Source organism: Numenius arquata, chromosome 11 (genome assembly GCF_964106895.1).
Source record: "Numenius arquata chromosome 11, bNumArq3.hap1.1, whole genome shotgun sequence".
Taxonomy (NCBI): domain Eukaryota; kingdom Metazoa; phylum Chordata; class Aves; order Charadriiformes; family Scolopacidae; genus Numenius; species Numenius arquata.
Window position 1 is genome coordinate 15009009 of NC_133586.1, and position 15321 is coordinate 15024329.

Consider the following 15321-nt stretch of genomic DNA (forward strand, 5'->3'; position numbering starts at 1 on the left):
AAAATAATTTACAGTGTAGGCTGCTGACTGGCCAGTAGTTGAACTTCCAGAGGTAGTAAGTCTAGTATTCAATTCTTCTGCAAGATGAGTCTGTATATCACAATTACTCTGTGAGAGAGGTATTTGAAGGTTCTGATTGCTATACATTGTAGCCTCATCTTCAGTTATAATTTCCCAGCTCTTTAAAAAGAAAATAAGGAAAAACATTTTGCAAAAGTAGTTCCAAATTATAAATAGTTAAGACAAGCTCTTTAACTAGATTAAAAAGTTACTTGTGTTTCAGACTCATATAGAGATTGGTTTTACCTCAGGAGAATCTCTGTTGTCTACATTTTCTGTATCCTCTGATATCTGTCGCCGATGAGTGAACACATGCTGGGCCTCCAACTGCACACTACCAATATCTGCAGCAGCTACATTGTCCCTGTTGGCGGGGGTGGGGTGGGGGGAGCGAGGATTTGGGAAGTCAGCATACAGTAGCCATGTTTTATCTTTCAACAGTAAACTAGGCTAACAGCAACAACATACATTGGCAGAAGAAAAAGAAACAGTCATGAGCTGTAAAAATTAATGTAAACAGTTTAAAAAGAATAAGCATTCATGTCAAGTGAAGTGTAAGTTAAAGAACCAGATAACATTCCAGGCATTATTTTCGTAATTCACATGCTAAGGGAAAAGAAAATAATTTGAGAAAAGCAAGGTAAATGATTTAATGCAGTCCCTGTTGGGAAGGAGGAACCAGGCCTAGAGCTGGAAAATAATTTCCTTTCCATTACTATAGTTATTACATCTCACAATCGCAACCAGTTTCTGCTAGAATGCATGCTTCCAGAGAACAGCAAGAGTTCTGTGCAGTTAAACTGACCAGTAGCCAGCGACCATTATACACGGGCTTGAAGGTTATGCTATGAAAAGTTCTCTCCTAATTCTCAAGCTGTTCACTTTTGAGTTCTGGCTTTCAACATAACAAGAGTGAAGTAGTTACAATAGTTAATGTAAGACTTGAATTTTCAGGCCAAAAGACATACTGTGCAGTTGGTCTTTTCCACTGTGTTCTTCTGAATTCATGATTGACATAGTAGGTCCTTCCAAGGATGTCTTGCCTTTCTTCCCAACCTGGGGGCAGCAGAGGAGATTCCTGCTGCTGCTGTTGTGGCTGGCTAGCAGCATCTGGTTGGTCCAATATAATCCACCCAGGCTAAGAGATATAATATTAAATACCTTTAATATTACCAAAGTTTAAAAAGTATCTCAGTTTATTAAACCACCCCCCTTTTTAAGGTGCAGTTCTACTACATCTTAAGTTGGTAAGATTGGCTTTGGGTTTTATTGTGTATATTTCTCAAGAAATGATAGGACAAATTATGCATGCAGAAATCTTGTTTTTAACTCAAGTTCCTTAAACATATTAGCATCAAAAGTTGTTTATTCCAGGAAAATAAACAGCATTCAGAGAATAGATCAGAAAAAGTCAATAAATTTCGTTTCATACATATGCTGCACTAGTCAGATAAGCATACCATTTTGTAACAGAAAGTTTAATTACAGCAAAGGTGGTAATGCTGAATGGAGTTGTTTAAGACTTGAAAGGAAAACCATTGATCTAAACTGGATGTGCTTAGAAACATTACAAATATAAAGTAGTTAAGATCAAAATATCCCTATAAAATAGAAAGAGCTGACATTCTAAAACCAGCAAGATGTCAGTATCTGGCTGGTTGGGGTCAAACAGCATTAAAGAGCAGTGAAAATACTGGGCAAGGATACTTCCATTAACTCTAAAACAAGAGAAGTTACACAGACATATGGCAAGTCAGTATCAGAACAAAACCAAAAGCCTAATGTATGTTTTCTTTTTTAGATATTATATAAAGCCACTCCTTCAGTTAGAAAAACTGCTCCAGAATTCCTATGCAGACTTACAACTTTTATGTAAGATGTAAGCAACCGCTTTTAAATGGTTTGTTTCTAAAACACTATTTATGGCTTAGTGATTCCTAACATTCATTTTTACTCTAACTACCCTTAATAATGAAGATATTTGCTAGGTTCTTCAGCAATAAATACATCTTTTCCCACCTCCAATTCTTCAGCCTGTTCTGTGGATTCTTCTTCAGACCCATTGCTTTTAGGTAAGTAAGTCATTTTTAACCTAAGGTGGCCTTTAACTCTGGATTTATGGCTGCAAAAGAGAAAAGAAAATGTTCTTATTGTGCACTTTTGAAATTATTATCTGGAAATGAAATGGCTGAAAAAGCACAGCTAGAGCATTAACCTTTGGTTTCTTAACACAAACTTGGCTTTTTATAGTTTAAATTATTGAAGGTCTATAATAGTGTTGAGTTTTTAGACTTCTGAATACACCATGATATTATGTACCACAACTGGAAAACTTTCCTTCTCTTTTGACTATTGGTATAAAAAACAAAGAAAATAAGAGTTCTGAAAATATCACTAATGAGTCAACTGGATACCTGCACATACCCAAACCCCCACACCCCCACATCACTAAAGACTAATGCTTTGGTTTTTTGTTGGTTTGGTTTTTTTGTTGTTGGGGGGGGGGGGGTTTGCCATGCAGAAAAAGTGAATTAGATTTCCTGATATCCAGAGAAGCATTTCATGTTGGATTATAAACATGTTCATTCAGATTGTGTTTTGGTTTCAGAAAAGCCCACATCTCTTTGAAGGAGGAAGTAACCTACTATCTTACTTTCCAATACAATAGTTAAAGCAATTCATTTCAGCGTTATTATCATATTAATAATTCTTACTCAGCTTGAGGTATTGGGAAGGTAGCAACCTCATTTTTATTAATATTCCTGTCTCAATAAATACAAACATGAGCAAAATTTAAAAACATGCGTTAACAATACTAGAGCATCTAAAAGTTACAGTAAGATTTCAAGGCAGAAAAGTGCCTGAATCTGTGGCAGTATCATTTACTACAAAGCACTGCCAAATCCATATGTTAGCCACAACAAGATGAGGTCAGATCCTTGACTAACAAACAACAATTGAATTTTTGTCAAGACAATAAATATTATTCTTCCTTCGCTTATAGGATAAGAAACATTAGATTCGGAAAGAGAGGAGATCAAAATGAAACTTGACAGTCACTAACTCGGTTAAAAGCATTGATCTGCTTGAAAACCAAGAAGTGTAAAATATTTTAAAAATACTTCTGCTACCAGTGTCACTGAGAAAAATCTATAGAACCCACATGTTCTGATGTTACTTCTAAATTGGAAGCTATTATCTGAAAAACATTGACATGCATTTTTATGTATTTTATTTATAACAAAAGTTGCTAAAAACTGCTCAGATTTAGGTTAAAAATCTACATTTTCAAATCAAACATGAAACACATAACAGTAATAGCAGTGTCAAAGTGTTACCTATCGTTTAAAAATTCCTTGTTTTTTTAACTAAGGCCTTCCTAAATGTTTAGCAGCTTTTCAGTTTAAGTTTTGTTATGTTTATAACTAAAGTCACATGGAACTGCCTACATGAAACAGGCAAGCAAAAGAGACAGGAAGGCAGGAAACTATTTCAAGTTGAAAAGGGATAAATGAGTTAGGCATAACATCAGTCACTGATTTCACCGTTCAGCAAAACAGTAAATTGGTCAGATGAAGTTATAATGTGAATTTTATGATGGTCTGAAGAAAAGTTCTTCACTCTCACCAAATTTCTTTCATGCTCAAATTTCTTTCATCAAAACATAAAAATTTAGACAGTATTTACATACAAGTAATTACTTAACAGCATTGTTTAGATATTTTTATGTGGTATTTACTAACCTTCTTGGATGAAGGACAAAATCCTTGAACGTATATGGCCTCTCCATACTTGGATTTTCTGTCTGGAATAAGACAAGTTTTTTCAAGAAAAATCTGTGTCAAACACTTGAAGTTAAAGAAAATTATCAGAAGTTTACAATTAGTTTCTTTAACATTTTAGAATTTAAATTATAGGTTTAGATACAGTAATAGCAACACCAGCTTTAATCTTAGTAATAAGCCTAATTCCCTGGTTCAAGAAAAAAAAAAAATTACCTCTCAGTGTATATATATATTACAGTTTCTAAAGTATAGAAAAAACCCTGTTTAGCCTGAAATCCAGAAATAGATTCTCAATTTTCACATTTAAAAGGTCTACCATAACTCTTTTTTCTCCCTCAGTATTTTACAAGGTTGTTTAGGTGGAGTTTTTTGGTATTTTTGTTTTGGCTTTGCTTTTGGGGTTGGTTTTTTTTTTTTTTGCACACAGCATACATAAAAAGGCCATTTCTAGCTTTAGGACTTGGGGATAAAAAATAATCAGAAAAGAATCCGTTATGAGAAATTCTCTGTTCTGATTCACAAAAGTGACATTGATCAACAGAAAGAAGCGCAGAGGTAAACAGACATCATTTTATAAATATAAATCCCAGGTACAGGTAGAGAAATATATATAAGGGATCATTAAAAAAACAAAGATACTTATTTTTCTGGTTAACACAAATATTTATAATTCATCTGAAGTTCTGCAATTCTTACAAAAACATTTTATTTTTACAATACCATATGTTTAGGAACATTTGTAAATCTCTTTTTTGAGTCTTTTTCTTTTTTTCCTTTTTCAGCTGGTTATAAATTCTGGGAAGTAACTCTAGGCCTTAGTTAATTAATGCATTTTAACTGTTTCAAGAAGTACTGTATAATGAGGAAAACCTCGCAATTGCTATATTGGTAGGCCTTTTAATTAAGAACAATGGTACACGATGCAATCCTTGAACTAATTCCATATTGGTCTTTTCAAAAAGTATCTAATGTATGTCAACATTTGATTGGAAATAAATAAAAAAAAAAATATCCAGAATCTAAAGAAGAGACATTATTAAATTAGAGATTTTAGAATTTTATTCGGAGCTGTTGAGCTTTGTTATGTAAAAGTCCTAAGATCAAGCTGACTAAATTTTACTAAATGTGATAACTATTACACCAAATCTCAAAAAGAAAAAAGTTCTTTTGTATTTCAGAGATTTCAGTGTAAGCACTTATTAATAAAATTTAGAAACACTACACTCCAGTTGAAGTGTTCCACCTTCACTGAATTAAAATGCAGATCTTCAATCCTGTAACAATACATGCGTTACGCTGGTGTTATCTCCAAGAATAGGTTCTATATTTATAAAATGAATTATCTTATAACTAAGGTAAATACTTCTTTGAAATTAAAATGGAATTAACCTTGGGGTTTGGTCTGGGTGGTTCCCCTTCTCCCCCCCAGCATTACATTATTTCTACCAATGTACACACTAAGACACTGTGGAAACACATCGCAGAGGAGAGGAAAAAGATTATCTTCTTTTAAGTTTCATAATTATTTTTCTGACTTTCCAAAAACAAGAGTTGCCTTAGAATCAATGCTAGATTACACTTGGATTCATAAATTTTGGTTTTGGAAAGAGCAAATTCATATCTTCCAACTGTCTTATCTTGCAGACGATTTGCCCTTTTCACACGTCCCTGACTACCAGCTCATTTTAGTTATAACCAGTCTGCATTTGCACAGTATCAAGCAAAACGAAATGTAATAAAGAACTTATAAACTGATTTTATTTATCCAAGATATATTTACTTATGTAAATGAAAGACTTTCCAAAAAATCAACCTATATTTGGGGCAATAAAGAACAATGGATTTAGATGGCAAGACCAAGTAATTAAGAACAAGGAACCAGGAAGACAGAAACAAAGAGGAGACAGGGAAAAGTCAACATTTGAGGAAGGTAAGCAAACAGCCATGAAAATACTTAAGTGAGGCTCTATAAATTAGTTTCTGCTAAAAAAAAAAAAAGAAAGGAAATGCACCAATATCTCCAAAAGACTCCAGATATTGCTGTCAAACACAGAGTCCTCTCCGCAGAGGGACATTACAGTCAGTCTTTCCAACTCACCTGACAGAGAGAGCAGTTAGTGGGATCTCACATCCCAGGTACAGTGGGAAATTGGACATATCTGTAGCTATTCCTGATGTGGTTCTTACCAGAGTAAAAGAACCACTGCTCTGTTCTGCCACAGTTGCTATCCTAAAACAGTTGCTGATAAATCTGTTAGTATTCGCTAATGTTTTGAGACCTCAGCAGAAAATGAAGACTTACTTATTTCAACATTCTTGGTGATCTTTCTTTAAAACTAACAATGTGCTTTGCAAGAGGAATACGAAAACGGAAATAAACGTACAAAGCAACACTAGCTCTATTTCCCACTTACCACCTTCTTTATCAGTTTATGGGAATAAGGAAAATTAGAAGTAAATGTGTAGACTTTCAAGAAAATATTTTAGGAAGTATGACAATAGTTACAATCTCTTCTTGTCTTTAGGGCTGTTTCAAATCTTGCAGTGGTATTCTTGAAAATGCTAAAAGCACTCCTAACTCTCACAGCAGCAGAAACCAATATCTAAACACAAGGTAACCTACATTTTTTGGTAAATATCAGCACCAAAAAAACCCCAACAAATCCACAAAAGAAAACTAAACAAAGAACCCACAGAGCAGAAGAATTTAATCACTTATATTATCAGTACAGTTAACCTTCTTAGATGACTAACACAGTTGCATAGCGAATCATTTTTCCCTTTAACAATCTTATAACAAAAACAAGCGAACAAAAAATACAAACCGGTAGCTGATAAAGAGGAATATCCACTTGCCCAAGAAAATCATCTCGAGTCTACGGAAAATAAAAACAAACAAAAACCACAGAAAGTTTAAAGTTGCAAAGTGTTTTAAAAACATTGTTCCAAAGCCCTGACAGCACAGTAATGCTTTCCTAGGAATGTGAAGACACTTTTAAATTATACAATAAAACTTGTTCTGTACAGAACGAGTTCTGATTGACCCAACGCTCAGAGCAGTGGATAGTTCTGCCTCCCTCAAAATAGGTGAGGTTTGAAGGAGCCGGGGTGGATTCAGATTGTTTTGTAAATCATACAGACTAATGCTAATCAAATAGGAGAGAGTTGTTCAGCATCAGGACTGACATTGTCAGCATCTCCAGTAGAAACATTGTCCTAAAGGGTAAAGAGTAAAGACACTTTTTCCCTTAGCTGTTACAGTAAAATAATTGTCTTAGTATATGCTTAAGCAACTAAACATTTATCACAGGTTAACACAGAACTAAAGACCTTCCTCCTAGGAGCACCTGACAATTTCTGTAAGCCTAGGCAGCTGTTTAAAACCGGCAGATATAAACACTTTTTTCTTTTCAAAATAATACAGCTTTGTCAAAAATAAGACAAAGCAAAAATAAGTTTCATCTGTGGTACATGCTTCAGAAGTTCCAGCAATTCCAGCAGTCCCAAGCCTGGCAGCAGGAGCTTGAAGTTTGACATCTCCCCTAACCCCTGCCCAACATTCCTGTTGACATCTGAAAATGTGCTAGAATTCATTATATCTATGAAAACATACCATTTGCCTACACATTGAGAAGTTTAGTTTTAACAACTAAAATCTGAAAGATTCTGCCCCGACATGGATGTCTGGACTGTCCGACTATGACCAGACTATGAATGCAGCGGCTTTGCAGCCCAGTTCCCTCCAACCAACGCTATAGTACCAGGGGAAAGACTGACAACACACAGTATCAGTGCACAGTTTACTTTTGAACAATTTTTGCCTGCCAAAGACATTAAGATTTTAGTAATTTACGTAGGTAGTTTCAGTATTTGCCAATAATCATCGCCAACAGTCAAAGTACTTTACTTGACTTCTTACTGGATTACTGGAACATATGCCAAGTTCTTTCAAGTTCATTTGTGATTTGAAAGCCTTTGAGAATCTCCACGAAAGCAGGAAGATGTACTGTATGGGTCATTTAACATGAAGACGTATCACTACCTGTGTACTAAAATCAAGAGGGCATGAAATTTTTTAAAAGTTATGTATAAGCCTATAGCATTTTTCAAAATCTACACTGTAACAAGACTATGGTTTTTTGCATACACAGAGTAAGGAAAGTCTTCAACAGTGTAGGCTGTGCAACCTCTGGATTTCTAATCTTCCTGATTTTTCCAGCTAACAAAAGATTTGATGCCTATTCTTTCCCACATCTGTTGGTGTACCACAAGCTGGTATTCAAATTCATGACCCAAGAATTTGATGGTCTTCTTCCATAAAACTTTCCCCTATGAGGCTCTGCATCTCACTGACATCTATTCCCTTCGCCTCAGGGCAAAGCTGTGTATTTCACCTTTCTTCTAGCACAACTATATTTTTAATTTTCAAAGCCAATGTTTTACAGTACTAAAACTTCAGTCCCATTCTAGTCATTTTTTGTCCCACTGACAGCATTCTCCATTGCAAAAAGAGACCTTGGAGTCCTGGTAGACAACAAGTTGACCAGAGCCAGCAATGCGCCCTTGTGGCCAAGAAGGCCAATGGTGCATTAAAAAGAATATGGCCAGCAGGTTGAGGGAGGTCGTCCTCCCCCTCTACTCTGCTGTGGTGAGGACTCATCTGGGGTACCAGGTCCAGTTCCGGGCCCCCCAGTTCAAGAAGGACAGGGAACTACTGGAAAGAGTTCAGCGGAGGGCTACAAAGATGATCAAAGGAATGGAGCACCTCTCTTATGAGGAAAGGCTGAGAGACCTGGGTCTGTTTAGCTTGGAGAAGAGAAGACTGAGAGGGGATCTTACCAATGCTTACAAATATCTACAGGGCGGGTGTCAAGAGGATGGGGTCAGGCTCTTCTCAGTGGTGGCTGGTGACAGGACAAGGGGCAATGGACACAAGCTGGAACACAGGAAGTTCCATCTGAACATGCGGGAAAACTTCTTTACTTTGAGGGTGACAGAGCACTGGAACAGGCTGTCCAGAGAGATTGTGGAGTCTCCTTCTCTGGAGACATTCAAAACCCGCCTGGATGCATTCCTGTCCAGCCTGCTCACGGTGAACTCACTTTGGCAGGCGGTTGGACTAGATGATCTACAAAGGTCCCTTCCAAATCCTACAATTCTGTCATTCTGTGATTCAAACAGCTCTGACATTTAAGGCTATAGATATTTCTTGAAGCAGTTCTTTCTCCCTTAATAATTCTGGTACCTTTTTTCTTTAGCTCTGTTGTCCTAAGTTTGTCCATTTCACCTTTAAATCATACATGTATATGGAGAACCAGTGCCTCATATTTGTATAAGCTCTAATTTTCACACCTGCAAAAAGCACAACTAGACTGCAGAGCTTGTCATAGATAATAACATGCTGAAAATCTAGAGGTACATAACTTTAAATTGAATTTATAGTTAAGGTTTGAAGGGAGGGGAGTGGAAATAAAAACAACACACCAACCTTTTTAGCTCACAAACTCATTTGAGATAGAAAGCTACAGCAGGTTTTCATACCTGAAGAGTCTGAAGCTTCTCTGAACTACTGAAGGAAAACTTTCTGTATTATTATAGACCACAAGCTTCTGGAAAAATATAGCTATCATTTTTGCCTATGAGGTTCTTTTTAAAATGGCACGGCACATACCTTAGACATGTTAAAAGGCTTAGTATTTGTGAAGTTCTTGGCAATCCTCAAGTGGAACATGCCTTTCAAATAAATTGCTGGAATGTGGGACAAAAGTCTGCTGTATTTTAGAAAACCTCAGAACATTGTGTTTGTTACCAGCATTATTTTAGCAGGGGCTCCTGTTATTCATTTTATTATTCTGCTGTCTCTCCTGCTATTTTTAGTGGAGCTAGCCTCAATAACCAACCTTTAACAGTACTTTCTCCTCCAGCCAGAGAGTAAAATCCTCCAGTGGAGATTTTTGTTGACCTCCAAACAACTAATACATAGATCAGATAGCAGGAATGCTCTTTAGCAATGTGCCTCACTATGACAAGCTGACTAACTGCCTTCAAAGAAGTGCCAAAGAAGCTTTGAAACAGACATTGTGCACATTAACAATTAAATGCCAATGGAGCTGAAACTGTTTGGATCTCTGTTTCACGACAGCAGGCATCCCAGTTTTTTCAAGACAGACAAGTGGGTTAGTTGTTCTTGTCAACTTCTAATTTCTTAACAGCCAGAGAACTCAAACTTTCTGCTTGCCAAACCCTAAGTGTATAAACTTCAATTAATGATATAGTACACTAACAAAGAGGCCTTTTATTTCACTCATTCATTGGTTTAGTCTATAGAAAGTTATTAAAAACATGTGAGGACAGACAGCTGCTGTATACAATACATTTAAAGAACTCCAGTGCAATGCCAAAGCAAGTGCTCAAAGAGGAAAAGCACCGAAAGAAAGTAATCCAGTTCAAAACTCGTTTTCGCCTATTTTATGATACATACTTAGTAAGCCTTAACAGTTAAGGTTTTGGATATATTTTTTTTCCACAATTCCCATCAGAAACTGGATAGAAGTAGATTTTAAACCGACATTCTTATCTGAGTCACACACTTAAGAGCAGCACTGAGAACATTACCCATAATTTATCAGGTCTGAAGACAGTTAACTGAATTTAATGCCTTTCTTAATTGCTGGATTCATCACAGTGCCTTTTGAAATAGCTCTTATAGAAGACCAAGGTGTTGAAGTAAGAGGTGTTTTCTCTATCAACTTTTGTGACTAGTTTTTGTTGGTGTTAGCACATGAATTAGAACTTAACTATATTACCAGTCTTTTTATGACTAAACAGACAGCTAGTTGTGCGTAAGTCGGTCTTCACGCAGAAATCTACAGCTGTATGGCAAAATGAGAAAGCATGAAGCTTTTATTGGAGGGAATATAAAGTATCAATTCAAATTGAAAAAACAAACAGGGATCTGGACTATCACTGCTTAAGAAAACAAGAGCTCAATAGATCCCTTATAAAACCAACATTCTTCTTGCTTAAACACCCAAACATCAACACTAGTTACAAGCTTGATGAGAATGAAAAAAAACCTTTCCTGAGCTACACTAGCAACTTCAAGTATTTTTCTTCTCATGCTGCGCCGAGTATATTATTTGGTTCTCTTGAACTCTAAATAGAGAAAAATGAGCTTTTTTCTTCCATAAAATACTGCCAGCATATGTTATTCATCATGGGAAAATAACAGTTTCAAAAAAGCAAAATTCAATTATCATGTTAAGATCTTACCAAATTCATGGATTCTAAAAGCAATGTTTTCTTTATCTTGCCAAACAATATATACTTTGTTGCATGGAATTCGTTAAAGTCCCAGTCTCCTGCCTTTTTAAAGGAGAGAGGTAGATAGTAAGGAGGGTTGGGTTTCTTTGATGACACGTAGGCATTTTTTTTCAGTTGTCCTCTATGATCAAATATCTATGATACTGAGATATAAGAACCTATCAGCATTTTCAAAAAAGTGAAAATAGGTACTGTCGGATCAATGGTTATTATGCAATATGTTTCTGCAGAACTTTCAGCCTGGCTGGCTGCTTCAACAGCCAGGTGTCAGCATAGCATGCCTCAGCAGTTTTACCGTCTGTTTAACAGACAGCATTTAGAAATGACACTAAAGTTATTTTCACTAATTCTCCCTTGCTTCCAAAGATATTTTCAGAGAATTGCTTCTCTAAAAAGACCAGAGCAAAAGTGTCATCTGTTTCTCCATTTATAGCTTACTTTTTTTTATATAGAACCAGTATCTTATAGATAGGAACTTTCAAGGAAGCTATTTAGTCTACGGTAATTTTATAACATTCGTATAATACTCCACTCAGTGTTTGCTACTTTGAGAACTTGTGCTTAAAAGTTCATTAACAAAGCAATTTAAGATAGCTTTTTTTTTTTTTGCATACAAGATTCATTTTCACATAGGTCACAGAAGACAAATAGCCATCTAGTATAAATGAAGCATACTTAAGCACAACAAACACAGAACAAACCAAAAGTTTCTAATGCATTTATTTTATTCATCAGGAATTTTAGTTCCTTTAGTTTTATGGACAGATGTGCCAAATAAGCTACTATATAAAAAGCAGAAATATCACATTTTATGAAAAGTCAAGAGCCTCCTGTGTCAAACCAGCTAATGCTCAAAAAAAAAAAAAAAATTCAGAGAGCAGTACCAAACGTTTAATTAGGTACTATTTTGAGAAGCCATTCTTGACATCTAGTCAGTTAACTTCACAGTAGTATAAAAACATAAATCTTTTGCATCTATTTGTGGAAGCTTTTGTGCCAAATCTTAAGACTTAGAATAAAGTTTGAAAAACAAACTCCTGTAGTTACAATTCCAGGTGCACTTTTACCTTCACCAATTAACACTATAAAACTTAAAACACTCAATAAATAGAAAACCTTATCAAACGTTAAACTGCACATGAAATTTGCTCCCTGAAACGAGCAAGAATGAACCAGGTATGACAGATGTTATCCACACTGTCTAATTATTACACTCAGCCAAAGGACTCAATACAAAGTCAACTTTTTGCTATTCAGAGCAAGAGGGAACAAACCAAAGACAAACGATTTGCCTCCAAAAGGCAGATAGGCAACTGGAGCATCTCTGCATCACGGTCTCACTGGGAAGTATATTAGGCCCAGTACAGTGCCACACAGATGCACAAAATCAGGTTGAGCCAGGAAGCTGCTTTTTTCCAGCTCTAAATATAGTCTTGAAGAGTCAGCCCAGGCTGTACAAGTAACTGACCCCTTCTAAGAGATTTCTGTGACTGCAGACCTACAGCAGGGCTGGATACAGGCTGAATGGCCTCAGCCTACTCCAAAGTTAGTCCAGCAGTTTTCAAAAGCATTCTTAGGCCTACTGTTCTTAGCCACTGTTGATCCAAATTCAACATCAACACTAACTCAGGAATTCCCTGCGCCTTTGCACCCCCTCACAGCTAGCGGCCACTGCCAGCCACACTGCAATTTTCCATGCTCTTCTGCACTCCCCATTAGTCCTCAGCTGCCACTGATCTAACAGCGGCCCCAAGCCCTACCTGCTGACCTTTCCCAGCTCCAACCCTAAACCTACTGCTGCCAGCCCTATGTGTAGGCAGATAACCTGGTTACAGCAGAACTTACTGATTTGTCTTAAGCTGTGCTATGCTCAAGTTATAAATCCTGTCCAAAACCAGTCTGCATGAACTGACCTTGGATGCCTCAACCTCTATGTCACAAGGCAACTACAATACAAATAATCCACCCACAATTACTTTTACAACAAAAGTAGTGTTACAATTTATTTCAGATAATCTCAGCAATCTTTCTTACTGAAGTTACATTATCCTTCCCACATTAGACATGGGTGTTATTGGCCTGTAATTTACCAGATGTTAACCACTCTGGATTTATTTTTTATAAGCTAAATATTTGTCCCAAATTGAACTTACTAGAAATTATAACTACAACTACTGGCTAAGGTAGAAACTCTACTAAAAAATAAGCAATATTCGTAACAAATTCTGGAAAACTTTTTTTTTTTTTCAAAAAGCCCTTGTGCTTTCACTTACTGAACAAGGTTTTCTCCCTTATGCTAGGAAAATCACAGATGCCAGAGAAATCATCTACGTCTAAAAGAATCTAGTTCTATGTTTCTTCCCACATTCCTTTTACTGAGTAGCTGGAGTGTCCCATTTGCATTTTAATATGCCCTAACTTCAATGACTCCAATTCAAGTTTGTATGTAATTTCAGCCAGGAACTCGCTGATGTCCTTCTTAAATTCTGTTTGCTTATGTTCCAGTTGATACAGCTGAAAGCAGCCCAAGGTCTCAAACAATAATTGCATCTATCTGTGGCAGTTTATGCTAAACTGAAAAGTCTACAACAGGAAAAAAGTGATGTACTCTCTTGAAACAGAGATGATTATATATCCATATACTAACACTGAAATGAGCTACACACATTTTGCTGGCTGCATTCCCAAATCAGCATGTTCTGTTCATCACAAGGAGTGAGGAAGAAAGTTCACTTGAAACAGAGACACTTAACAGAAATGCAGAGCAGTCCCCTTCAGACAAGGGTGAAAGTCAGTCATAAGCAATTCCATAATGGTGTTTTTAATTTTGTTAGTTTATTCCTTTCCTAATAAATCCTAACCTTCTATTTGCCTTTCAGCTGTCAACAAGATTTGAGCTGACTTTTTCAGCAAGTTGCTCACCGTGACATAAACTATTTCCTAACCAGTATGGGACACCATTACCACACATACATCAGTAGCTGTTTTTCCTCTGTGTGCAGTACTTGGCATTTATCAACACTGATTTTCAAATTGTCCATTCTACTGCCTAGTCGCTCACTACCATGAGATCTTCTGCAACTTGAGATTTATCTTTTCATTACTTGTCATCAACAAGGAAGCTTTTTTGTGCACTTACACATTGAGAGTATTTTCAGAACGTCTGCTAGGTTCTTGTCAAATATTTTGAAAAGCTTTTTATCCTGCACTAACCACAGCTCACCCATCTTTACACGTCATTGCTTAGTTTGATTTGTAAGACAAAACTTCCTTTTATGAAAGCAGTGCTCAGTCTCCCTCCCTGTAAACATAAAACATGTCATATGTCTACTGATTCTATTCAACGTACTCTTTCTTCCAGACTGGCCTGTTGCAGTTCCCTGTAGTTCCCCTTTTAAAATATCAGCATACTACTTACTATCTTCCTTCAAGTAAGAGATTCTAATAGATAAAAAAATTATTTATTATAATTAGTATTTCAACAATTTTAGAGCTGAGCTTCCTGACAATTCTTGGGAAAATACATGCAGGTACTATAAGTTTTGTTAAGGATTTCTGTCTTCTGCTATAATGCTTACAAAGACTAGGATTTCTACATCACCATAACATTTTTCAAGAAATGCTTTTGTTTAACCCAAAGTGTTGCTCTAATTTCTCACAGAAAGCAAAAGAACATACCATTAAAAAAAAAAAAAAAAAAGACTTATAGCATTGATCATGGCCTCATATCTGAAAGCCTGCAAGTTACTTGGCTACTCAGGAGTAAAGGGAAAAATGTCTCCATCTCTTGCCTTGGGAAAAAGTTTTACTTTAACACATTCTTAAATGTACACTCAGTTTTAACAGACAGAATAACTATAGCTTGTGGCTATATTAAAGAAGCTACACCATCAATGCTTTCCACTCTCTCACGGTATATTAAAAGGACATGAATCAACCTGAAGTCTGGATAATTAAATATTTATAAGCTGTTTCAGGAGCTCTGCTTCACATGGTTTTACAGTTTAAGTTCCCTCTTTCGTTGGCACAAGAAACCTACCCGAAGCCACTTCAGCTGCACATGATAAACAGAATGAAGTTAACAATAATTTCTGCAGAGCCCAATCAAATAAAACTCCTCCTTAGTATATACATGTAGTGTTTGCTGGTGACT

The 15321-nt window shown here is 36.2% G+C and overlaps 1 protein-coding gene across 2 annotated transcripts in view; it reads right to left on the reverse strand.

The window, feature by feature from the left end:
• The window catches only part of NEDD4 (NEDD4 E3 ubiquitin protein ligase), a 59981-nt gene that overhangs the window by 18954 nt on the left and 25706 nt on the right, over positions 1–15321 (reverse strand). For both annotated transcript variants that reach the window (XM_074156255.1, XM_074156254.1), the window contains 6 exons: positions 6671–6721; positions 3804–3865; positions 2080–2182; positions 1029–1198; positions 307–424; positions 13–180 (listed from right to left, as the gene is read on the reverse strand). In XM_074156255.1, the coding sequence (XP_074012356.1) occupies positions 13–180; positions 307–424; positions 1029–1198; positions 2080–2182; positions 3804–3865; positions 6671–6721 (672 nt within the window). The remainder of the gene's footprint in view (positions 1–12; positions 181–306; positions 425–1028; positions 1199–2079; positions 2183–3803; positions 3866–6670; positions 6722–15321) is intronic.